Raw genomic sequence first — 25,824 nt, forward strand, 5'->3', positions numbered from 1 at the left:
CTTTGGTTCTAAGTATGTGATTGTCAAAATAACCTGCTGGGAATTACCTCTGTGTTCCACACTGGAGGGAACGGAGGTCAGCCAGGAAATCTTTCCTGTGTAATCCTGGCACAGCAAGCCCTGTTGATAAAGTGACATAACTTGAGCCTTGTGTTGGAAATAATGAAGCAGAGACTGTATGCTAAATGTGCCGCAAACAGCTGAAAAGCTGAAAAGCATTAACTAAGTACCCTTTATGCTGGCTATTTTTATTGTTGTCTGTAGTAATTGAACACTTTCTGATAAGACTGGATCACAGGATCACAGGGTGTGAGGGGTTGGAAGGGACCTTCGTAGATCATCGAGTCCAACCCCTACCCTGCCAGAGCAGGGCCACGCAATCTAGCTCAGATCTCACAGGAACGCATCCACTCAGGGCTGGAAAGTCTCCAGAGGAGGAGACTCCACAACCTGTCTGGGCTGTAAAGTCTCCAGAGAAGAAGACTCCACAATCTCTCTGGGCTGGAGTATTTTCTGTTGTGTATAACTGCATAAAACCCAATGAATGTCGTGGTGGAGGTTTACTATTTCATCTGAGAATCTTTACAGAACCATAGAATCGTCTCGGTTGAAAAAGACCTTTGAGGTCACCTAGTCCAACCACAGATCCTTTGATTTGGGAAGGAATAGGAGTTAGGTTTTAAGGATGTCCTTGTGCACCTTTCTCAAGTCTTGGCCCCTGCTGTATGGGGCTGTTGCAGAGTCCCTTTGCTTGGAGAACTTCCATAATGAGCTGCAGCACTGGAGATCAGTTGCTTGGTAGTAGCATATTAAGAAGCTTTTTACCTCTGAAGCTGCATTAGTCACAATGAGGTACTGCTTCTTTCTAGTTTGCAAGAGAACTCAAATTTAGATGTTAGGAAACATCCTTGGGACCTAGCAGGACTGAGAAAAAAAAAAAAAGTGGAAGCACATTTTGGGCAATGTTGCTGTTTTTCAGACAGACCAAGCAGACAGTGATCAGTAAGGACTATTTTCTACTGTAACTGCACAGGTTTTCAGTCTTCCAGGACTGAGAGTCCAACATGAATTGTAAAGATGACTCTGATGGATGAGGTAGATAAAGGCCTGTGATGCTTTCATTAGGCTGGGAGAGCACTGACTGCTTGTGTCTGTTGTTAATGTAAATAAAACCCAACCAAACCAAAACAAGTCCACACACGCAAAATGAAAGCCACAAGCCCCAACCTCCACAATGTTCTATCCTTCTTTTCTCATGAGTTTTCCTGGGGTTTTTTTGGTAGAGGGATGCTACCTGCATTTCATGAGCTTTGTTTTGGTTTACTGGTTTTGGGGTTGTGATGGGGTTTTTTTTAATCACAGATTGCTCTGTTCCTGAAAGTTACTAATATTTTATTGATTTTGTAATAGGTTTTTGTTAGCTAAACAGAGTATGGAAAAGTTATTGGCTGTGGTGGATTGGATTCCTTTTCCTTTTTTTTGAGAGACAGGAAGATCTGTCTTCACAGACTTCACAGCACTAACCAGGTTGGAAAAGACCTCTAGGATCACCAAGTCCAACCTATCACCTAACACCTTCTAATTCACTAGCTCATGGCACTAAGTGCCTCATCCAGCCTCCTTTTAAACACCTCCAGGGATGAGGACTCCACCAGCCCATTCCAGTGGCCATTACACAACTGCTGTAAGCCAGCAGTACAAGATAAGCAGTTTTCTGTGACCCTCCATGGCATGTACAAGAGCTTAACTTGCCTGTTTCAAGTTTCCCGCTCAGAAAACTCCAGGTCAACAGAGCTGAGCATCTGGCAGGGTTTATAATAATTGGTGTTGTCTGAACAGTTTCAGAGCTATCCCTTCTTTGACTGCCACAGGGTCTTCTTGATTGTTTCTTTAATTTAGAGATCTGGTTGAGTTTCTTCTTTGATTTGACAGATTGGCTAAATTTTTAATTAAATGCCTCAGAGATACTGGAATAAAGTGGGGAGATTTTATTTTTTTATTGGGTTTTTTTTTTTCCCTCTCATAGACAGGAAATTGCCTTTATTTCTGGGATTGGAGCTGAAAGGGGAAAAAATAATTCCCAGATTTCACAGAGGTGCCCCCCTCTCTCTGGGTGAAGCAAGAGGTGTTTGGAAAAAGCATCAGAGGTGTAAAATGAGAGATGGTGAACCTCATTTGCATTAAGGCATTGAAAAACTATTCTTATCCTGAGGACAGGGCCACTGCTGTTTTGCAGGGCCTTCCACTAAGACATCTAGTAGCTGCCAGAGATGAAATTTTACATTGTGCAAGAAAATAGGATGCGACAGAGCCATGTAAGAGAATAGAATCAACCAGGTTGGAAGAGACCTCCAAGATCATCCACTCCAACCTATCCCCCAGCCCTAGCCAATCAACTAGACCATGGCACTAAGTGCCTCAGCCAGGCTTTTCCTGAACACCTCCAGGGACGGTGCCTCCACCACCTCCCTGGGCAGCCCATTCCAATGCCAACCACTCTCTCTGCCAACAACTTCCTCCTAACATCCAGCCTAGACTTCCCCTGGCACAACTTGAGACTGTGTCCCCTTGTTCTGTTGCTGGTTGCCTGGGTAAAAAGACCAACCCCACCTGGCTACAACCTCCCTTCAGGTAGTTGTAGACAACAAGAGAAATGTGAATACTTGGAATTGGGTGTACTGGGAAACTGGAGAGACAAAATATGGGTCTCATCTCATTAAAAATACAGATGTCTACTTTTAATTCTAGCATTCCAGTGTTAATTAAAATAAGTATCTAACCAGTGCACAGTCCCAAGAAAATAAATCTTCCCCTAGAACATGCCTGTGGAAACAGAATGCTTGAAATATGGTATTTGCTCTTCATATTTCTGCCTCAGTAGCAAGTTCACATTTTTCCATATGTTCCATCTGTTGATAGCAAAATCTCTAAAGCACGAGCAGTATCCTTCTAAGTTGGATTTATCCCACATCAAAACAAAAATCAAAACAAAACCAACACCCTACCCCCCAACCCCCCCCCAAAAAAAACCCAACCCAAAAAACACGACTCAGATTTGCAGCAACTTTCCAAGTGATGCCGCTGGGTTTGTAAAGGCTGTACTAAAAAACAAGTTCCTAAATCTATCTTCTATTAAAAGCTAGCTATGTGTTAAAAAATAAAATAAACAAAACAAACCAAACAAACAAAAAACCCAACCAAACAAAAAAAAATGTGGTTTGTGAAACACACAGCATAATCACAGAGTCACAGAACCGGCCAGGTTGTAGAAGACCTCTAAGATCATTGAGTCCAACCTATCACCCAACACCTTCTAATTCACTAAACCATGGCACTAAGTGCCTCATCCAGCCTCCTCTTAAACACCTCCAGAGATGGAGACTCCACCACCTCCCTGGGCAGCCCATTCCAATACCAATCACTCTTGCTGTGAAGAACTTCTTCCTAACCTCCTTCCTGAACCTGCCCTGGCACAGCTTGAGGCTGTGTCCTCTTGTTCTGTCCCTGGGTGTCTGGAAGAAGAGACCAACCCCACCTGGCTACAGCCTCCTTTCAGGTAGTTGTAGAGAGGATGATCCAGTCTGGATGGGATCTTCCTCTCAGGAGTGTTGGTGTGAACTTTGAGAAAATTCTCTGCTTTCAGGAGGTAAGCTGTGTGAAAAGCTCAAGAAATGTGTGAAGAGTGAGTAATTAATTGTACTGCTACATCTGTGGTAGCATCTATGCTCCCTGTGTTTGTCTTAATTGTGAGTCCAGACTGCACAAAATCATCTCACAACATGGGGAAAAAAAAAAAAAAAAAACAAAACAAAAAAAAAAAAACCCACAATGGAGCTTTGGGGCTACTTAACAAGCTGGTGTTATAAGCTCTTTCAGGAGCTTCATGTGGAACCTGAATCATGTGTTTAAAATAGGCTTTGGGAAGCTAGGATGTTAGTGGCTTCCTGTGAGGCTGGGATGGAATCATAGAACCATAGAATGGTTTAGGTTGGAAGGGACCTCAAAGATCATCCAGTTACAAACCCCTGCCTTAGGCAGGGACACCTCCCACTAGAACAGGTCACTCAAGGCCTCATCCAACTTGGCTTTGAACACCTCCAGGCAGGGAGCAGCCACGACTTGACTTGGGCAACCTGTGCCAGTGTCTCACCACCCTCAATGCAAAGAACTTCTTCCTAACATCCAGTTTCAGTCCCTCCTCTGCCAGTTTAAACCAATTCCTTCTCATATTGTCATTACCAGACCTTGTAAATAGTCCCTCTATAGCCCTCCTGTAGCCCCCTTCAGATACTGGAAGGCTACTCCAAGGTAGCTACTTCCTCAAATCTCTCTGTTCTCCAGGCTGCAGAGCCCCAACTCTTGTAGCCTGTCCTCATAGCAGAGCTGCTGCAGCCCTCTAAGCATCTTTTTGGCCCTCCTCTGGACTTGCTCCAACAATTCCGTGTCCTGTTTAGTTAACTGAGGGGAAGAATTCACTAATTTTCTTAAAGAAATACTGAACTAAGTGCAGAATTCCCAGCCTTTGTTTCTTACTTTGAGAAAAGTCTACATGGATGTAAAATATCTATGAGGCTTTTGGAGCGTTCTTTCCAAATATCCTCTCATTAAGATCTTGCTGGTTTCACTGATTGATTCCTCACTCATAGAGCTTGTCTTCTTTTTTCTTCTTCCATTGTTACTGAAGAAATTGCAGTATCACAGTATCACAGTATCATCAGGGTTGGAAGAGACCTCACAGATCATCAAGTCCAACCCTTTACCACAGAGCTCAAGGCCAGACCATGGCACCAAGTGCCACCTCCAATCTTGCCTTGAACAGCCTCAGGGACGGCGACTCCACCACCTCCCCGGGCAGCCCATTCCAGTGTCCAATGACTCTCTCAGTGAAGAACTTTCTCCTCACCTCCAGCCTAAATCTCCCCTGGTGTAGCTTGAGGCTGTGTCCTCTTGTTCTGGCGCTGGCCACCTGAGAGAAGAGAGCAACCTCCTCCTGGCCACAACCTCCCCTCAGGTAGTTGTAGACAGCAATAAGGTCACCCCTGAGCCTCCTCTTCTCCAGGCTAACCAATCCCAGCTCCCTCAGCCTCTCCTCGTAGGGCTGTGCTCAAGGCCTCTCACCAGCCTTGTTGCCCTTCTCTGGACACGCTCAAGCATCTCAATGTCCCTCCTAAACTGGGGGGCCCAGAACTGAACACAGGACTCAAGGTGAGGTCTAACCAGTGCAGAGTACAGGGGCAGAATGACCTCCCTGCTCCTGCTGACCACACCATTCCTGATGCAGGCCAGGATGCCACTGGCTCTTTTGGCCACCTGAGCACACTGCTGGCTCATGTTCAGGTGGGTATCAATCAGCACCCCCAGATCCCTCTCTGTCTGGCTGCTCTCCAGCCACTCTGACCCCAGCCTGTATCTCTGTATGGGGTTGTTGTAGCCAAAGTGCAGCACCCTGCACTTGGAGCTATTGAATGCCATCTGTCCAGGCAGTCAAGGTCCTACTGCAGAGCCCTTCTGCCCTCCAACCCTGTCACATCTGCCCCCAGCTTAGTGTCATCTGCAAACTTGCTGATGACTGACTCTATGCCCTCATCCAGATCATCTATGAAGATGTTAAAGAGGATGGGGCCCAGCACTGATCCCTGAGGGACACCACTAGTGACAGCTGCCAGCTGGATGTGGCACCATTCACCACCACTCTCTGGGTCTGGCCCTCCAGCCGGTTCCTAACCCAGCACAGAGTGTTGCCATCCAAGCCATGGGCTGACAGCTTAGCCAGCAGTTTGCTGTGGGGGACAGTGTCAAAGGCCTTGCTGAAGTCCAGATAGACCACATCCACAGACCTCCCCACATCCACCAAGCGGGTCACGTGATCATAGAAGGAGATCAGGTTGGAGAGGCAGGATCTGCCCTTCCTAAACCCATGCTGGCTGGACCTGAGCCCTTTGCCATCCCTTAGGTGCACTCTTATCACCCCCAAGATAACCTGCTCCATCAGTTTCCCTGGCACTGAGGTCAGGCTGATGGGTCTGTAGTTCCCAGGTTCCTCCATCTGACCCTTCTTGTGGGTGGATTTTAAGGGATGAAAACATCTCTCTCTAACAAAATGTATATTGCTTCCTTTCTTAACAGTAGAAGACTGAGTCAAGGTACTTTTTTAGTGGCATAGCCATCTTCTGTATGTGTTGTCATGATGATAATAGAATCATAGAATCACAGAATCAAGCAGGTTGGAAGAGACCTCCAACATCATCCAGCCCAACCTATCACTCAGCCCTGTCCAATCAACCAGACCATGGCACTAAGTGCCCCATCCAGGCTTTGCTTGAACACCTCCAGGGATGGTGACTCCACCACCTCCCTGGGTAGCCCATTCCAATGCCAATGACAGGACTGGGTGCTAGGTTGGACTGGATGAGCCTGGAGGTCTCCTCCAACCTGTCTGACTCTATGATTCTATAGATCTGATGCACAGAGGGCTGGAACACCTCTGCTATGAGGACAGGCTACAAGAGTTAGGGCTCTGCAGCCTGGAGAAGAGAAGACTTCAAGAAGACCTTATAGTAGCCTTCCAGTGGAATTACAGGAAGGCTAGGGAGGGACAATTGATAAGGTCTTGCAATGACAGGACAAGGGCTAACGGGTTTAAACTGGCAGAGGAGAGATTCAAACTAGACGTTAGGAAAGGGTTCTTTGCAGTGAGGGTGGTGAGACATCGGCACAGGTTACCCAGGGAGGTGTTCAAGGCCAGGTTGGATGAGACCTTGAGTGACATGTTCTAGTGGGAAGTGTCGCTGCCTATGGCAGGTGGTTGGGACTGGATGATCTTTGAGGTCCCTTCCCGCTTAAACCATTCTATGATTCTATCATGTAAAGGCCTTGGTGAAATAGGTCTTGGCAGTGAGCTCTTGCAAACAGCAAAAAGAGGAAAAAATGCCCTTCCATAATGCTAGTGAAAGTTCCAGATACTTTTTAACAGGCAGGATAGAAATACTAGTTCTGACCTAGGCTGTTAAACAAACTGGTTGGGAAGTGCTCCTGATCCGTTCGGCTACTCCTCCCCTGCCCCTCCCAAAAAAACCCACCCAGCTTGATGATTTCTGTTCAGTGTTCTGCAACAACTGCATGTGGAGGTAAAGCAGGAATTACTTTAGTACTCGTGTTTTAGCTTTGTGGTTTCAATTTAGTACATTACATAAACAGGCAGAGAGGAAATTTCATGGCTTTTGTGGCACAAGTGTCTACTCACTGCACCAGTTGCTTGGTTCCAGCTTTTGCTCATGAACTGGAAAAGTGAGATACAAGAAGAAAACTTGGGAGCTTTGAGTAAGACAAGATGTTTTGGAAACACCAGTGTTCACGCTTCGTTTGTAGGAGCACAGTGTGATCAGCAGACCACCTGCCAGGCAGCACAGCACAGTTGAGCAATGAAATGCCTTTAGCATTCTGGCATCATTCTGAGTGGACAGACCCGACTCTGCTCTTGTTTTGGCAGTGCACCCTGAACCCCTCTTGTCAGAGGCAGACACTGAATGCAATCTGTGGTTTCAAAGCAAGTATAAACACACCTGAACTGTTCTCAGCATGGCCTCAACAAGGGATGTGGCCCTGCTTGATCTGGAAGCAATTTAACCGTTGTCTGCACCAGTGCTCAAGTCGTTTTCATCGCCTCCACAGCTGCACTGACAGCTGAAATCAACAGCATGTTCCTTGGGATTGTGTAGGGTTGGGCCTGGTGAACAAGATGTAGGTGTCCCTGTGAAATGAAAACCAATGCAGACATGGATGCCGGCTTTCCAGGGACATGTGTTTGAGATCACCACATTGCCAAGTAAAAACTGCAATCACAAGACTAAAGAATTTTTGCTCAGTACCATGGGTCAAAACACTGCCCATGAAAGGCGTTTTGCCTCTGCCAAAGACACAAAAAAAGTCTTCTATTGTGCCTTCCAGTGCCATCTTTTTGTGACAAAGTTATCCTAGTTGCATTTTTCTCAGCTGAGTGCATTCATGGAGAACTGAGATCTCTCCACACAAAAGATGTGACCTTGGCTCTGAAGAACATAAGCTCTCCCTTAGTGAGCAAATATATCATTACAGCAAGTTACCTCCAAAGAATCTGGATGCCTCTTCATGCCTGACACTGACCAGTGTTTGTGTCCTCTCCCAGAGTGATTTTCTGCAAGTTCCATTTGTACAAGGGAAGCATCCCTGCCCCGTAGCAATAGGAGACAATTGTGGAAGAATGGAATTTGAAAAACAGAGAATAGCTTTCAGTGTGCATGAAACTGGGAGGGAAGAGGTGGAAGATTCCTCTACACAACGTGCCTTTACAAATGAGAGAGCTCTTCTACCCCTGGTAAGTAAATGAGGAATTAAGTTGAGAAGGAATCTAGCACCAGGTCTGCAGCAGGAAGAAAAAGAAAAAAGAAGAAGAGGAGATTCTTGCACAGTGGCAAACCCACATAGAGCATCAGAAAGACAGGCAGTGAAGATGATAGGAAGCAGATCACCACACTCTGCTCCAGCATGAATCACAGAAACATCCAGGTTGGCAAAGCCCCTCAGGATCACCAAGTCCAACCTAGAACCCTACTCTACAAGATTCACCTCAAACCATGTCCCCAAGCGCCACATCCAAACGACCCTTAAACACATCCCTGGGCAAAGAACAACAAAGAACAAAGGTGATGGAAGAGTTGACAGCCAGAGGAAGAAAAGAGAAGGAAAGCACAGAAGAGAAATTTCTTCACTCTGACCAAGGGGAAAGCTGCACCGAGCTGTCCTGCTGAAGAGCTTATGAACAGAAAGGGTTGGATGAACAGCTATGAGGCTTCAGATTTTGAAAGCACTTTTCCCTTCTCATCTCACTTATTTTTCCTTTGGTCAGCCATGCTGAATATAATTCCTTCCTCTGGGTTTGAGTTTGTCATGGAATCATAGAATCAACCAGATTGGAAGAGACCTCCAAGATCATCTACTCCAACCTAGCACCCAGCCCTAGCCAATCAACTAGACCATGGCACTAAGTGCCTCATCCAGGCTTTTCTTCAACACCTCCAGGGACAGCTACTCCACCACCTCCCTGGGCAGCCCATTCCAATGCCAATCACTCTCTCTGCCAACAACTTCCTCTCACTTTTTTTTTTCAAATTCTTTTTTTCTTTTTTTTTTTTTTGGGGGGGTACTCTTCAGGGACTTCTGTTTTAAATATTCCCCTTCAAAGGGAACAAAAAAAATATGACTGGAAGACACAACTTGCTGTTACAGAAATAGGGCAACCATGAGGGGTTTGGTGCCTTTTTTTTTCTCTCCCCCCCACAGATCTGAACGTGGCTGGTAAAAGCACCAGTGTAAATTACTGTTATATGCTGCATTGAAAATGTTAAAAGGAAAAAGGAATCAGTCTGATCCCTTCATGAAGTGGAATAAGCAATGAGCTTTTATATACTTTTGCTAGCCCTGATTCTTCATTCTTCTTCTTGGTGGTTTTTTTTTTTTTGTTTTTTTTTTCTCAAAACAGACAAGAAAAAAAACTTCATAGATATTTTTTACTATTTCCCCCCCCCCCCTCTGGTGGATTTTTCCTGTAAGTTTTGCAAAGTGCTGTCTTCTGGGAAGGTTAAACTTTCATGCCTCTTTTCAGGCCGTATTTCCCTAACACCTAACGAGGATATGACTTAATGCACTCCCATCTCCATAGGCCAGAAGATGTCAGGCTGTTAGCACAGTGGTTTTGGTGTACTATTGCTTATCACATTTTTGCCCTTTAGGTGCCAACCTGGATTCACTGGAGCAAGATGTACTGAAACTCTGCCCATGAAAATCCAAAACCAAGAAAGTATGTTAAAATAATCTGAACTTTGCTTTCTTCCCCAACTACAGCAACAAAAAAAAAAATCAATGGTACTTGGTGTTTTCACAGTTCAACTGGAACTGGCCTCTTTATGCACTGATTTATGACTTGATTCTCCAAAGTAAAGTCTGTACACCGTGGCATTACTGACCTCCAAAAGGCTTCTCATTCCTTTGATTTTTTGTTTGTTTTGTTTTTTGGTTTTTTTGATCTTTCCATCCATTTGCAGATGCATTATATTGCACACACTGGCAGCTTTCTTGTTGGGGAGGCTGCTGTTAAAGTGCAACCCCAAAAGAGCAAATTCACGGAGATGAGCCACGTGCAGATCCTGTGTCCTCTGCTGCCTTGTGGAAAAGTGCATCCTAAAAGCAATTTGGGGAATCTGGAATGGTGACTTTCTGTCTCGCTTCTCGAAATGCACTTTTATCCAGATGGTTTGGTTTTGGCTGTCTGTGGTTTTGGGTTTTTTTTCTTTTTTGGGGTGGGTGTTCTTTATTTTTGGTGGTTGCTTTGTTGGTTTTTTTTTTTCATGTGTGTGGGATTTCATTACTGCAGAGCAAAACGAACCTGCTCTCAAAACTCCTCGATCCATTTTGACGCACTAAAAAAAGATGAGATTCAGTTTCTGACAGTGAACTCACCAAGTCGTATCAGTTCACACTGAAGGAGCTTCTTTCTTAGCATATATTCACCTCTCCTCTTTTCTCTGTTTTTTTTTTCTCTACCATTTTTGTTTTGTTTTGTTTTGTTCTGTTTGTTTGTCCGTTTGTTTGTTTTTCCTCTCAGGTGCCCAAATGAGTTTACTGGTGATCGCTGCCAAAACTACGTAATGGCCAGCTTCTACAGTACGTCCACTACCTTTCTGTCTGTGCCGCAGTAGAAGCATGCTCAGTCGGTGCTGCTTTTCTTGTTCGCTGCATCTTTCCTCCAGTTTTTATTTTTTTGTTTAACCTGTGACTAGGTTTGTTGCCTAAGGCCCTAATATTGATTGTCTCTACCCCGTTGCATGAAAACGATAACAACAACAACAACAACAACAACAAAAAAGCAATCGCAATCTTGCCCACCCGACCCCTTCCCTGGCCCCGGATTGTTTGGCATTCAGGTTATTTGGGGGGGGGGGGAGGTGCCCAGATTTAGGAGCACTGTGGTAAATGGCCACTAAACGGTGTGATGTGGAGTTCCCCCACTGACATGAAGCAGTAAAAGTGCAAAAACTACATGTTGGGAGTCTTGCGTTTTATTTGCCGCACAACCCCTGAGTGTCTACACAGGGGCTGTGCTCCCCCCCTGACAAAGGGATGTGTAGTTGCTCCTCTACTTGTGTGTGAGATCTGTATTCAGATCTACAAGCTGAAGGTAATTTACATGTTTGCATCGTTTCTAACGAGCAGATGCTAAATAGGATCAAAGTGCTGTGCCTCCTTATAGTCCAAGTTTCAGGGAAAAGAGGGCAGAGGGAAAAAGAAGAGGGGAAGAGACAGCGCAAACAATGGAACCTGGCGTGTTTATTTGTGGGTAACAGGTGTAAGAGAGGGAGTATTTCAGAGCCAGATTAATTAACCAAAGAGATGAAGCATACACACTCAACAGAAGATCCTGTCTGTGTCAGACTGGTGGGAGAATCCGTGTTGCAGTCAAATATCTCATAAGATCTCCTACTGAGGGATGAGTTAATTACTCACTCCATTAATTTTTCTCACATTCACTCTAGCAAAGTCAAAAGTAACACAGGAGAAAATTGCTTAGATCTTACATTTTAACGCATGTGCAGTATTCATAATTAGTTGTCACTGGCATCAGAATGTCCTACAATCCAGGAGCAGTATGATAGGAACTGGTTTTTGATGGGTTACTTGGCCAGCAGGGAAACATGTCAGAGGCTGTGGACTCGCTTAATTAGATTTCCATTAGTATATAGGACAAAGAGCTGTTAGCATGTGCTGGACATTTTGGAGCCTGAAGACATGCACAGGTTTTCTCTTATACTGGTGGATGAAAAATGTCCATACATAATTCATACTCCCCATCATGGAAGCTATCCATGTAAATCTCAGGGGGGCTGACTGGAGACCAGATCTTCCAGCATTCAAGTGTGCATTTTGTGCCATGTTTTAAATGCTTTATGAGTGTGAGTTGTTTTTGTTTTTTTTTTTTTTTAAAGACCTCTGGTAACCATGGATTTTAAAATGTTTATGCTGTTAACAGTGTTTAAGTTTACTAAACATCAGATTTAAATACAGCCTTTTTCCATGTGCTGTGGTGAAAGGTGCAGTCATGTAGTCATGTTTTGGGTTTTTTTCTTGCTCTTAGAGGAGTCATGTAAAAGGAGGGAGTGTAAAAAGGAAATATAAGATCCATTGTTTGCTGCTGAATTTACCCTGCAAATTATAGAAGAGTTTTGTCTTGGTCATAAACTCATTTTTCTACACAGGGGAACAAAAAGGAAGGAAAAGGTGTGTGTGGTGGGGAACTATATATATATTAATAATTTTCAAAGAGGTTTAGGTGGGTTTCTCTTCATTAGTTTTGTGAGGGTTTTTTTTCCATTTCCTAAGTCTGGTGGGGATTTTAAAAGTAATAGACACCAGACTGAGATATTTCTGAAGTGGTCTTTATGAGAAAGGTTTAGATACCCTTGCCTTGCTGCAAGAGTTATGCTCAGCTGTGCTTGAGCTGGTCCACCTTCTCCTCCTTGACATGCACTGGCAGGAAAGCACCACCACTGCCTACCTCAGCCTACACTGAGAGCCCCAGGCAATGGCTAGGAGACTGGCACTTCTGCCCACTCTGCATCTTAAAGTTACTTAAACTGCTGCAGATCCTTTTAAAAGACACTTTTGGAAAGGATCCAGTGAGGGTACATTTATATTTGACAAAACAAAATCAGTGAGGAAGCGTTTGTGTGGCATTTTATTATGATGCCAAACACAGACCAGACCATGCAATTAAACAGGCAACTTAGAATGAGTTACCTACAGGCAGTGCTGCACTTTGAGGCTTAAAGCCAAACTCCTGCTTTGCAGCACGTATTATGGTTCATTCATTTAAGCTGTCTAGATGCAGCTTTTGCAAAGCATGGAGCAGATCAGGAGGATAAACAGCTTAAGTGCCAGCATGAAACAAAAGTGTACATGTCAACTACACGGTGCTGTCTAGTTGTACTTGCTTTCAGAAGGGTCTTTCTTCATTTGAATGGGGTTCCACGTGCCAACCCAGCCAACTATCTCAAGGTTCTGTGTTCAGCCATTGAGAAAAATCTGGCTTCAGAATCCTGACTTGGAGTTGGTATTTCCAGGGCAATGAAGTCAACGAGCTTTGCTGAGGGTATTTGTGCAAGGTCAAAGCAATGTCAGTGCTCCTGCCCTGAAAGAGTGGAAGGCTAATTGCCTTAACTTGGCAGTGGTTTGGTCAGCTCTGGATGATTCACAATAGAAAAAAGGTTGAAAGTAAATTAGGTCCATTTGAGAAGTTCTTCCATAGAAATGTCTTTCTTTTCTGTCAGTGGAGGTGTGAGAGCAGCTGGGATTGGATGTGAGGGACACTACTGGAAAAGCGCTGGGCTGGCTGTCCCTTAGCTTCCAGCCTGGCAAACAGACCAAAGTATAGGATAGCCTATTCCAGCTGAGAGGGCGGTGGCTGTTAGATTCCCCCACTGCCACAGTTCCCTCCAGCACTGCAGCTCTGCAACTTTTCTCCTTCAGCTTCCTGCCACTGCAGACTTCAGGAAGCTAAAGAACAGACTGCAGGTTTTGTTCATCTCTGGAGCCTGGCTGTAAACCCTGTGATGTACTTTCCTTGAGCGCTGCCGTCATAGCTGCTACCAGATGTTTTCTGCCATACTCTGGCTTTTTGCTAGAATGGCTTTGGCCTTGGGGCTTCATGGTCCACCACTGGCCCATAACACACCAGAGGGTGGTCCACTAAAGTGTTACAAAAATCCAGTGCAGGTATGTTTGCTGTATTGGAATGTGCATACATTCACTCACTTGAAGGCAAGGAAGCGAGGCAAAGGAAAATAATGAAAGGAAGTAAAAGTAATGAAAGGACATTAAAATATCTGGGCTATTTTATGTAGCTCTGCACGTTCTCATAGGAACACTGTGGAGAATGATCCTTGGGGTAAGAAACTCTGGAAGAGCCTTGGATTTATAGGCGGCTGAAAAAAACTTCTGTAGAACGTGATCACAGGCAAACTGTGATCCTCCCAAATGCCCCAGGTGGGCCAAGGAGTCTACCCAAAGGGCCAGTTACCTTGCCTGCTTCACTCATTAGCAATCATACACATACTGTCAGTACAGAGCAACTTGTGGGGTGCTAGTGCCAGCCATCCTGAGCCTGAACTGGATGTGGTCCTTGCCCTCCCTGCAGGCATACGTTTCAGCATGGGACACCAGGTTAAGCTGTGTCCATTTCAGCTCTGCCTTCTGTGGTGAGCAAGGGCAGTAGTTAAGAGAGGCAGAGGGAGATTTCCTCTTATGGTAGCTCCTGACTCGTGGTGTTGAAAGGAGCCTTGCTGAGAAATTAAAGGGGACAAGCAAGAGCTGAGAGCAGGTATGATATTCTAGAGGGCTGACCAAAAACTGCTGGTACTCTGTGACTGCCTAAATTTTTCACTTTTTCCACCTAAAGTACAGCTCTTAGAAATGCAGATTTTCAGCAATTCAGCTAGTTTAATGTTTCCTTAATTTCTACCTACTTTTCAAGTGGTCACATGTGTGTAAGGATACCAGGCAATCTCATTAGGCATTTGTATTTTCTAAAGCCTTTCAGCACCTTAAATTGTGCTCTTCATCTGCTGGGACTTCTAACTGAAACACACAGATCTGAAAGATGTCATTATCCATCTTCTTCTCAAGGTTAAAGACTGATTTCCACTTACAAACTGATCAGCTCATGCTTATTAAATGCCAAAATTGCCACGATACTCTGATTAAGAAATGACATTTTCTGTACTTCTGAGACTCACATCTGTAGTAGGATAGCATTTTTATAACAGGAATTGAAATCCCAACATCAAAGTTGATTTTGTGGCCAGAGTGACCACTGAAATGAACCAAGATTTAGAACCCTAAGCCTCATGAAGAGATAAACCATCTCAGCCCCCTGGGGGAGCATTGGCTGACTTGTAGGGTTCTGCTCTGTGATAAGAAATAAAATAAGAAACAAACAGAACACATTTAACAAGAAAACTAAATAATGTGTTTAGAAACACAGCACATGGATGCTTCAGAGGTGGAATTTGTCTCCCTGGTTCACTCTGCTGCTGTATTTAATCTAAACTGGTCCTTCACTTATCAGGTGCAAGCTCTCCACGCAGACCTTCAGCTGTGCTCGCCCCTTGCTGGGCAGCACCACATCCCCAAGCTGTGGAGCAGCCATCCCAAATTCTTGATCCTTAGTGTGCTACAATATATTCATGAGTTAAAGTTCTGAGTCATTTCTTGGGGAATGGAAAAAAAAAAAAAAAAAGAAGAAATAGGTTGTTAAAAACAATTAATTGTTTTTTTCTTTTTAGAGCACCTGGAGAATATTCTATGTGAACCCACACATAAAAAGAACCTAAAGTGTGCAACAATATTGGGTTAAATAGGAAAAGCTTTTCAAAAGTAATGGGACATTCTGCTTCCTTTTAACCCAGGTCTAGGGAACATAGCTAGAAATACCAAAGATAAATAAGATCTACATGGCACCTGGGGTTTGAACAAGCAGTGCATGTTTCTTCAGCATGTCTTCTTGTCAGGGTTTCAGGCATTGATATAGCCCTATTTTAAGTGCCAGCTTCCCACTGGATTACTTGAAATAGAAACTGCATGATATGAATTACCTCCTCTAAAATCAAGTTACACCCAGGCTAGATGTTTTTACCTATAAGCAAGTGTAAATGCAGCAATGTCTATGCATGGGCATGTCATTTATTTTATTGAAGACTTAACCAACCTTTCTATGCAACTAATGTGTTGGCAGTGTTTATGCAGGCATGTAATATTAGCTCTTAAGGAAGAGGGCTGGATGAATTCCAACTCACTTAACCCTTAAAATGTTACTGATTGGCAGGAAAAGAATTGGCATCCCCCCATCCCCCACCATGTGTGCAAGCCACATAAAAAATTCATTTGGTCAGAAGATTGGGATGGGATTTAAATTTCACAGGAGGACAAAGAAGTGAGAGGTGCCACAGTTATGGCACTGGCCCCACGGGACAGGTCTCCTATGGTGCATGCAGGGGGGAAACCTGTGTTCCTTCTCACCCTCAGCTGCTGGAGCCTGAGGGTGCTAATTTAGGCATGCGATCCGTGTAAATAGCTTCAGCCCCCTGCACCCCAGGGTGCATCCAGCTGGCCAGCAGATGGTTCTGCTGAGGCAGTGCATCCCAAAGGCAGGGGAAAAGAGGATGGCTCCTCGTTTTCCAGAAATGAAGAGTCCCTTCTGCAAGTTAGTTTGCAAAGCCAGGAGAGGCTAAACAAACAGTTCCATCCACTTCCAGGTCACAAAGAGCAAGAGCAAGGAGCTGCACAGCAGGGACAGGAGTAGGGCTAGAAGAGAGGGCAATGCACAATCCATTTGCAGAGGTATGCCACTCGCTGTGAACATCCCTAGGCTCTCATGGGCCCATCTGAAAACAAACTGCCATTTCACAGGGCATGCTCTAGCCACAGACCCTGTCACCTCAGTAAGATATTTAAGGGTTAATGGTGCCTGCTGCCTTCCCTGCACTGTGGCTGTTCAGGTCCCCCATACCTACTCTGGTGTGTAACCCTAGCAGAAGGTCTGGTCCTTTAGCTTACAGAAACACAGTGCCCATCTACCCACATGTCCCCTTTATCCTGTTTAATGTGCAGGCAGAACAGCCCTAATTCTCATTTGTGATATATTTTTGAGTACAGTGTATTGCTCTTTTCTGAAACTTTTTTCCTTTTTCTCCTTTTTTTTGTTTGTTTCTTTGTTTGTTTGTTGTTTGGTTTTTGTTTTTTGTTTTGTTTTGTTTTTGTTTTTTGTTTTGTGACAACTTTCTGCATTGGCAGAGCATCTTGGGATTGAATTTATGGGTATGGACCAATCATTCCTTTTAGCCTGCAGATTTTAGAAGCCTGAGAGATAAACCTGGTTGTTTGTTTTTGGTTTGGAGGGTTTTTTTTGTGGTTTTTTTGGTTGTTGTTTTGTTTTTCTTTTTGTTTGTTTTTGTTTTGGTTGTTGTTTTGTTTGTTTGTTTGTTTTTTTATCCACCTTCCCTTTTCAATTCCTAACCAATTTCTTTATGCTTTAGAAGGGATCATACAGCTATAACATCAGTCCTTGTAGAGTGTTTGCAGAGATCAGCTCACTAAAATGATAATAGTAATAGAGTATTCCAGATGTAAGGAGTTGTAGGAGTTACTGAAGAAATCATAACACAAATGCATTCATTCTTCTGCTGTGTAGTTTTGACATATGGGTTTGGCTAAGTACTTCTTAGGTTGCCAGGTGTTGGAAACATTGTAAGCATTAAGCAAAAAATACTTAACTAATCCTTAAAAAAGAAAATAAAAAGAGAGAGAGAAGCTGATAGATTCACTTAAAACTTTGCACATTCACAATCTTGAACTCTGGCTTCCAAGTTTTATGCCCAAGCCACAGCCACTTATGTCACTCAGAGGCATAGACATGTGCATGTAAATGTTATGCACAGATACATTCATTTCTATGACTGCAAATCAGGAGTGGAATTGAAAGCTGAAGAACTTAAGCAAAGCTTTAAAACTGGACTTTGTATCCTCAAGTTAGCTAATGTGTTCAGTACTTTGAGACCCAGGCTCACGTTGTACCCAACCATTGGCAGTATTTCAGTGTAAGCAGGATAGGAACAGGTTTTCTAAGACCTCCTTCATGAGTAGACTGCATTTGTCTGGCTAACATTCAGTAATGAGGTGTACACATAATGTGTTTCTCAAAGAGGCTGACTTGGAGTTCAGGCCAGTTTTAGTTTGGGGAATCTCCTAAAAAAAATCAGCAACTAAGAAGAACAAGAACAAGTTTCCTTTCACAAAGTTTTAGTTGGTGTTTCTTATTAAAAATACCCCCACAAAAGGTCATTAGCTTAAGTTTTGAGCCGCAGGCAGCCCAGGGTAAGTCCAAATTTCACACAACCCACTTTGTCATTGTTGTTATTATTACAGAAGCATAGAATGGTTTTAGGTTGGAAGGGATCTCAAAGATCATCCAGTTCCAAACCCTCCGACATAGGTGAGGACACGACCCACTAGAACAGGCCACTCAAGTCCTCATCCAACCTGGCCTTGAATGCCTCCAGGCAGGGAGCAGCCACAACCTCCCTGGGCAACCTGTGCCAGTGTCTCACCACCCTCACTGCAAAGAACTTCTTCCTAACATCCAGTTTCAGTCTCCCCTCTGCCAGTCTAAACCCATTACTCCTCATCCTGTCACTACAAGACCTTGCAAATAGTCCCTCCTCAGCCTTCCTATAGGCTTCCTTCAGATCCTGGAAGGCCACTGCAAGGTGTCCTGGAAGCCCTCTGTTCTCCAGGCTGCAGAGCCCAAACTCTCATAGCCTGTCCTCATAGCAGAGCTGCTGCAGCCCTCTGAACATCTCTATGGCCTCCTCTGGACTGGCTCCAACTGTTCCATGTCCTTCTTGTGTTGGGGGCTGCAGAACTCTATACAGTCATGTTAATTCTCACTCTCAAGTGTTAGTTTATGATGAAAGGTGCATGACTATGTTAACATAGGAGGAAATAAATTAAAATCCTTTAAAAAAAACCCAAACAACATGCAAAGTTTGCTTTTTTTTAACATGAAATTCCATCAGTGGAGCCACCTCTTGGAATTAAATTGCTTTGGAAAGCCCCAGAAATTGGAAAAGGAAGGAAAAAAAAATTAAAGCAGGGCAAATGTAAGATCATTTGTAGCATCAACTATATATATTGTATTATATTATATAGATATATGTATTATATATATAATATAAAAAATAGGATGGTGTGAAATTAAATGCAAAATGTGCATTATCAAAAGGCCATGGCTAGAGGAACTCACTTGCTTTTGATGTAAGTCTCACATTGATTTTGTCTCAGTAGATGTTAACACCAGAGAGACAGAGAGAGCAAGCAGCTTTGGGCAAGGGCTGGTACAACTGAAAACAGCCCACAGCAGTTCCATCCCTGCTTTGCAAACCCCTTCTGGCCTCATACAGGAGGGCTAAGGCTTGTCCTTGTGGCAGCAGGCCTCCTGCAGAGCCCTGGTGAAGATTCCTACCCTGTCCCAAGCCACCAGCTTCCCCTGCTGCCCGCAGCACCTCCTGATAGCTGGACCCTGCTGTCAGAGAACTTGTCAGCCAGAAACACCACCAAGTTTACATGGGAGCTTGCTGGTTTGCTGGCCAAGGCATGTCTGAACACCTGTGCCTTTCCAGCAGCCGTTCTCCACATGGCTTGAGAGGCATCATGGTGGTGCCACCACTCTCAAGCACCCTATCACACTGAATCATCACAAGGGCCTGATTTCGAAAGGCATGAGAGGGAATTCAGGCAATGAAAGCAGACCAGGGGGTTCACCTCTCCGTGCCCCTTGAGACCTACAGTCCTAGAAGACATGCCCAGCTCAAGGAGCACTGCTCAGGGCTGCACTCACAGCCCTGCTCCTTGTCCACACCCTCCACTGTGCTCTGTGGTGGGTGAAGAGCACAGAAGTGTCCAACCCACCAGTGCCAAGCCTCAATACACTGGCAGCCTTTTAGCAAGACCATTGTCAGCCAGACACCCACCCAGCTCCTTTGCAACAGCCTCAGGCTGGAGTAAACCTCCTGGACTATGTGCAACCCCTCGAGTATAAACAACTAAGCAGAATTTCCACTGTTAATTAATCTCCTTTTCCCTCTCCCTTCCCCTGCAAGAAAAACAGGTCCAAATGCCATTAATTTTGCTTTCACGAGCTAACAGCTGATAGCATGACCAAGAAAAATTATTAACAATAATAAATAATAATTGGAAGCATTTCACATTTGCCCCTAAACTGCTTAGCACAATCCTCCTGTTTCCTGTGACATCCTTGTCATACACCATTTCCATGGCTAACTAATAAGCGCTTTCAGAAGGGGCAAAAATGAGAAGAGCATCAAGCGCCACTAACTAGCCTAGGTGAGGAGTTATGCTGTATGAGAAATCCCTTCACATTCTGCTTCAGCCTTTTTTTTTTTTTTAATTATCATTTTTGTTTGGTTTTGTGGTGTTTGTTTTTTTTTCCTCCTCCCCTTTTCTGTCCCCAAGCATTTCTTTACTCTGTTTCTATCCACTTTCAAGCATGCTGCGCCAGGCTTGCAGTTGATTTCTCAACCTTTTAACCTTGTCTCTCCCTGTATTTTACCTTCCTCTTCTCCTTTTTTTTTTGTCCTGGTTTGATCTGGAGTTTCAACCCTTTCTTCTTTTCCTTTTTTTTGTTGTTTTTTTTTTTTTTGTTCTTCCTTTTGACTTTCAGTTATTGGAGTTACATTTTTGTTTCCTTTAATACATTTTTGCAGCATCCTAGTTTTACCAAACTCACTTCTTCCCCACCTTTCTCCCCTGTTGTTAATAATCAGTGCTATTAATTTTGTCTGACAGTGCTCATGATTGGTTTGCTGGCATTTTTTTTTTTTTTTTTTTTTTTTTTGTTTACAATGTGTTTGGCTTGTAGGGCAAATTTCGTTCCTTGGTGAGGTGCATTGTATCAGAGAAATTAATATTTCCATTTCCCTGTGTCTTTGTGCATGGAATGTTTGGCCTTTGCATGAAGCAGCTGAATTTGGTAAGCAGAGGAATTGCACTGAAGCATATTCTCCTGAACTGGCACTTATGGCACTTATGGCAGGGCAGAAGTGCCTGAGCTTGGGTAGGTGACCATGGCACTTGAAAGGGTCTGCTGTGCATCTCTAGACGTTCCAGTGAATTGGCCCACAGACCTCTCATGTTCATGGAGGTTCATCCCTTCAAAACTAATGTTGGCACTTATCCCAGTGGTAATGCAGATCTGTGCTGCTTTCATCAGTGCATTTATTTTTAATCACCTGCTGGTGTATTCTGACTGTCCCCAATACTGCAGCCTGATCTTAGACCACTCTCCAGCCTGGATCTTCCAGGGCAAGTTTTCTGCACTGTCTACCTAATCAAAACTGAGGCTTGGGAAGAGCTAGAAACCCTTTTATTGTCCCTAAAATCCATATGTGGATTTGCAACCACAAAAAGGCATTGCCTCTGTTTTCATGTATAACATGGCCCTGGTATAACATGCAGCAGTGCTCACTGCCAAGCATGAGCAAAGGGATACATGGGTGGCTTCACTCAGCAGTGCTGCTGGTGTCTGTATGGTATTGAAACATCCATGATGAACAAGATTGGCAGCAAGTGGTCATCACTGAGCAAGCTGCCACTCTCTGAGCCACATTTCTCTGATACAAGGCATCACTGGTTGCTGCTGCTGTGTTTTTCGAAGGAGCACTGGAGAAAAAGTCTGAATTATTATGACCAGAGCTCCAAAATCTGTCTTCAGTTCTGTTGGTGGTATAACTGCAAGCCAAGCTCATCTCTCGAATGTATAAGAGTTATTTGGAAATCTCTCCTGCAAAGACAACTGAGATACAAAACTAATAGGGGGGTGAGCAGTGGGAAATGGCATATAAAAACAGTCAGTTAACCAAGACACAAAGAAGAGAAATTTCTCTCCAGACCAATAAAATTGGCCTTTCAGTCCAGATGTCTTTGCAGAGTAAACCTTCCAAAGCATTTGCAAGTTGATGTTATTACCTTAGTGCATTGTGGGTTGGTTTGTTTTGTTTTGTTTTGTTTTGTTCTGGTTGGTTGGTTTGTTTGTTTGTTTCCAGCACACGCTGAGAGTTTTGTTACTTGTGGAGTTTTGTTTTCTTTGATGTTGTTTTCACCGACTTAAAAAAAAAAAAAAAAAAAAAAAAAAAAAAAAGCACAATCACTCTTTGATTGTTGTTTTGTGGAGGGTGGCTCCCCCTCAGCACGGTGTTAAGAGCTGATGGGGTAAACCCCCTGTTCTCCTTTGCAATGTGTCTACCCGGAGCGCGGTGGCTGTGTTTCGATGTGGCTGTGTGGTGGATCTGTGCGGTGGTTTGTAGCATGCCAGCTGTTGACTGTGTGCTCTTTTCCCAGCCCTTCTCCATGTCGTAACCTTCTCTGTTTTTGTCCCTTTCTAGAAGCTGAGGAACTGTACCAGAAACGGGTGCTGACCATAACTGGCATTTGCATTGCTCTTCTAGTAGTTGGCATCATGTGTGTGGTGGCCTACTGCAAAACCAAGTAAACTTTTCTCTTCTTTTTTGTACCTGTCGTTGTTAGTCAGGACCATCCCAGTAGCCTCTACTCCTCTGAGCTTAAGGTTGTACCTGGCTTTCTCCAGAAGGAGACAAACCTGTGTCCAAAGACGCTCTGGTCCAAACTAGATGAGTGCAGATCCTGCCTGTCCATCAGTGGTGCAATAACAAGACACATACCAGAAAAGTTTCTCACCCTTCAAATGTGACTTGAGCAAATTTCACCATAAAATCATAGTATCAGAGAATGGTTTAGGTTGGAAGGGACCTCAAAGATCATCCAGTTCCAACCCCCCGGCATAGGTGAGGACACCTCCCACTTACAACAGGTCTCTCAAGGTCTCGTCCAACCTGGCCTTGAACGCCTCCAGGCAGGGAGCAGCCACAGCCTCCCTGGGCAACCTGTGCCAGTGTCTCACCACCCTCACTGCAAGGAACTTCTTTCTAACATCCAGTTTCAGTCTCCCCTCTGCCAGTCTAAACCCATTACCCCTCATCCTGTCACTACAAGACCTTGCGAATAGTCCCTCCTCAGCCTTTCTGTAGGCTTCCTTCAGATCCTGGAAGGCCACTGCAAGGTGTCCTGGAAGCCCTCTGTTCTCCAGGCTGCAGACCCCCAACTCTCTCAGCCTGTCCTCATAGCAGAGCTGCTGCAGCCCTCTGAGCTTCTTCGTGGAGTCTTCTGGACTGGCTCAAACAGTTCCACGTCCTTCTTGTGTCAGGGGCTCCAGAACTGCACACACCAGGTGGGGGGTCAGGAGAGCAGAGTAAAGGGGGAGAACCTGATTTACTATTACCATGCCTTATTGGCAGCCAGGTTGTTAGTTTTCACTGTTAAGACCCACCAATAATGGATGTGTCAAAAGAAGGGCAGGAAGGAAATCATTTGCCCCCTCAGTGAAAGTCCAGACACACACAAGCTGCTCCCATCCACAAACTCATGCCACTGGCAAACAGCTGGAACAGTAACAAAGAATCAAAGAATCATAGAATCAGTCAGAGTTGGAAGGCACCACCAGGATCATCCAATTCCAACCTCCCGGCCATGGCTAGGGATCGCTCACACTACATTAGGCTGTCCAGAGCTTCATCCTGCCTGGCCTTAAACACCTCCAGGGAGGAGGCTTCCACCAGCTCCCTGGGCAACCCATTCCAGGCTCTCACCACTCTCATGGGGTAGAAGTTCTTTTTAACATCCAGTCTGAATCTACCCACTTTTAACTTTGTTCCATTCCCCCCAGTCCTATCACTACCTGACAGCCTAAAGAGTCCCTCCACAGCTTTCTTGTAGCCCCTTTCAGACACTGAAAGGCCACAATAAAGTCACCTCGGAGCCTTCTCCTCTCCAGACTGAATAGCCCCAACTCCCCCTGTCTCTCTTCATAGGAGACATCAATTGCTGTTTTTATAAATAACAACTGGTGAACCAGAGAGCTCAGCAATGTCTTTGCTCATCCAACATTCACTTCAAATCAGCCAAGATGCTGCAAGGAATTTCAGCAAACATTAAGTCAGGTTCCTGAAGTGTGTTTTCCTGTTTAAAGGCCCTCCTCAGAATCATTCATCAGGGGTTTGGATGCTTAGTCACAGTTTCTCCTAGATGTCACCAGCCACTGCCAGTCAGAACTGAAAGGTTTTCAAGCACAGCTGGTGGAGAGCAAGTGAGCTGCTGGTTCGTGGCCCCAAATGCAGTGATGAAGCCAGACTACTGTCTGTGAAGTGTTTTCCTCTTAACAGGAGAAAACTTAGGAAGTGGGAGAAACTCTGGAATGGTGTTAGGAGAAACCACTCAATAAAATGTAGTGGCTTAGAATTTGTTTGGCTCCTTGCAGAAGATACTGCTGCTGCAATGCAAAGGCAGTATCTTCCGACACTGAATCTTAATTCAGAGGTGCTTTATTTGCCAGCCATTTACATAAAGAGAAAGGCTTCTCAGGGGAAAAAAAAAAAGAGATTAGCTTTCCTTTTCAGTTTCCTGGAGTAATGCCTGTTTTAAATTAGCATCCTTTTACCAGAGGACAAACAGCACATATGCTGGTATGCAAAATGCACGCATGTTGATCACTGAAGGTGGGAAGAAATGTGGTTCCCTAGGAACAGACTCCCAGGCAATCACAGAAATATACAATCAGTCAGGGTTGGAAGACACCACAAGGATTATCCAATTCCAACCTCCCTGCCATGAGCAGAGACACCTCACTCTACATCAGGCTGTCCAGAGCCTCAGCCAGCCTGGCCTTAAACACCTCCAGGGTGGAGGCTTCCATGACCTCCCTGGGCAGCTCCTTCCAGGCTCTCACTACCCTCATGGTGTAGAACTTCTTTTTAACATCCAGTCTAAATCTACCCATTTCTAGCTTTGTTCTATTCCCCCCAGTCCTATCACTACCTGACAGCCTAAAATGTCCCTCCCCTGCTCTCTTGTATGCCACTTCAAGATACTGAAAGGCCACAATAAGGTCACCTGGGAGCCTTCTCTTCTCCAGACTGAACAGCTCCAACTCCCTCAGTCTCTTCTCACAGCAGAGCAGCTCCAACCCTCTGACCATCATCAGTATATGCCCAAGATCTTGGACCTATAGATGATGAATTCAGAATCCCTAACACAGAACTCACTCTCTCCACCATGTCAGAGTACCCTGGTTGTCCTCAACTCACAAGGTTCTCAAAGTCTTGTGCTATGAAATCATGCCAAGCCTTTGTCTGTCTTGCTTCTCAATCCAGGTCTCTGGATAGCTGCTGACATAGAATCATAGAATCAACCAGGTTGGAAGAAACCTCCAAGATCATCCACTCCAACCTAGCACCCAGCCCTAGCCAGTCAACCAGACCATGGCACTAAGTGCCTCATCCAGGCTTTTCTTCAACACCTCCAGGGACGGTGTCTCCACCACCTCCCTGGGCAGCCCATTCCAATGCATCCTGGCACCTCACTCTGCATCTGCCTCAGGCACCTTTGTGTCTAAGACCAGTGACTGTGTCCCACTGAGACAAGCAGCCATGTCATAGAATCATAGAATGTCAGGAACTGGAGGGGACCTCAAAAGACCATCTGAACCAGCCCCCCTGCACCAGATCACACAGGAACACACCCAGATGATTCTTGAGTATCTCCAGAGAGGGGGACTTCACAATCTCCCTGGGCAGCCTGTTCCAGTGCTCTGTCACCCTCACAGGGAAAAAATTCTTCCTCAGGTTCACATTGAACCTCCTATGCCTCAGCTTCCACCCATTGCCCCTTGTCCTGTCACTGGGCACCACCCAGCAGAGCCTGGCTCCAGCCTCCTGCCACTCACCCTGCGCATACTAATCAACATGAATGAGGTCACTCTTTAGTCTCTTCCTCTCCAAGTTAAAAAGCCCCAGCTCCCTCAGGCTTCTCTTGTAAGAAAGATGTTCAACTTCCTTAATCATTTTTGTGGCTCTGCACTGAACTTTCACAAGCAGCTCCCCGTCCTTCTTGAACTGCACACAGTACTCCAGATGCAGCCTCAGCAGAGCAGAGGAGAGGGACAGGGGAACCTCTCTCGACCTACTAATCCCAGAATGGCATTGGCCTTCTTGGCCACAAGAGCACATGTCTGCTTTACCATTCGCTTGGAGTGACATGAATTAAATGTCCACCACTGTCTAGGCACATAAGCAGAAAGAAAAATATGTAAAA

The 25,824-nt window shown here is 44.7% G+C and overlaps 1 protein-coding gene across 5 annotated transcripts in view; it reads left to right on the top strand.

Moving 5' to 3' along the window:
* Positions 1-25,824, top strand: part of NRG1 (neuregulin 1) — a 359,963-nt gene that overhangs the window by 319,237 nt on the left and 14,902 nt on the right. For 4 of the 5 annotated variants that reach the window (XM_064140101.1, XM_064140102.1, XM_064140104.1 and 1 more), the window contains 3 exons: positions 10,640-10,698; positions 16,879-16,902; positions 22,044-22,146. In XM_064140101.1, the coding sequence (XP_063996171.1) occupies positions 10,640-10,698; positions 16,879-16,902; positions 22,044-22,146 (186 nt within the window). The remainder of the gene's footprint in view (positions 1-10,639; positions 10,699-16,878; positions 16,903-22,043; positions 22,147-25,824) is intronic. The other variant, XM_064140105.1, reaches the window with a different exon arrangement.

The sequence above is a fragment of the Pogoniulus pusillus genome, chromosome Z (genome assembly GCF_015220805.1).
Source record: "Pogoniulus pusillus isolate bPogPus1 chromosome Z, bPogPus1.pri, whole genome shotgun sequence".
Classification (NCBI taxonomy): domain Eukaryota; kingdom Metazoa; phylum Chordata; class Aves; order Piciformes; family Lybiidae; genus Pogoniulus; species Pogoniulus pusillus.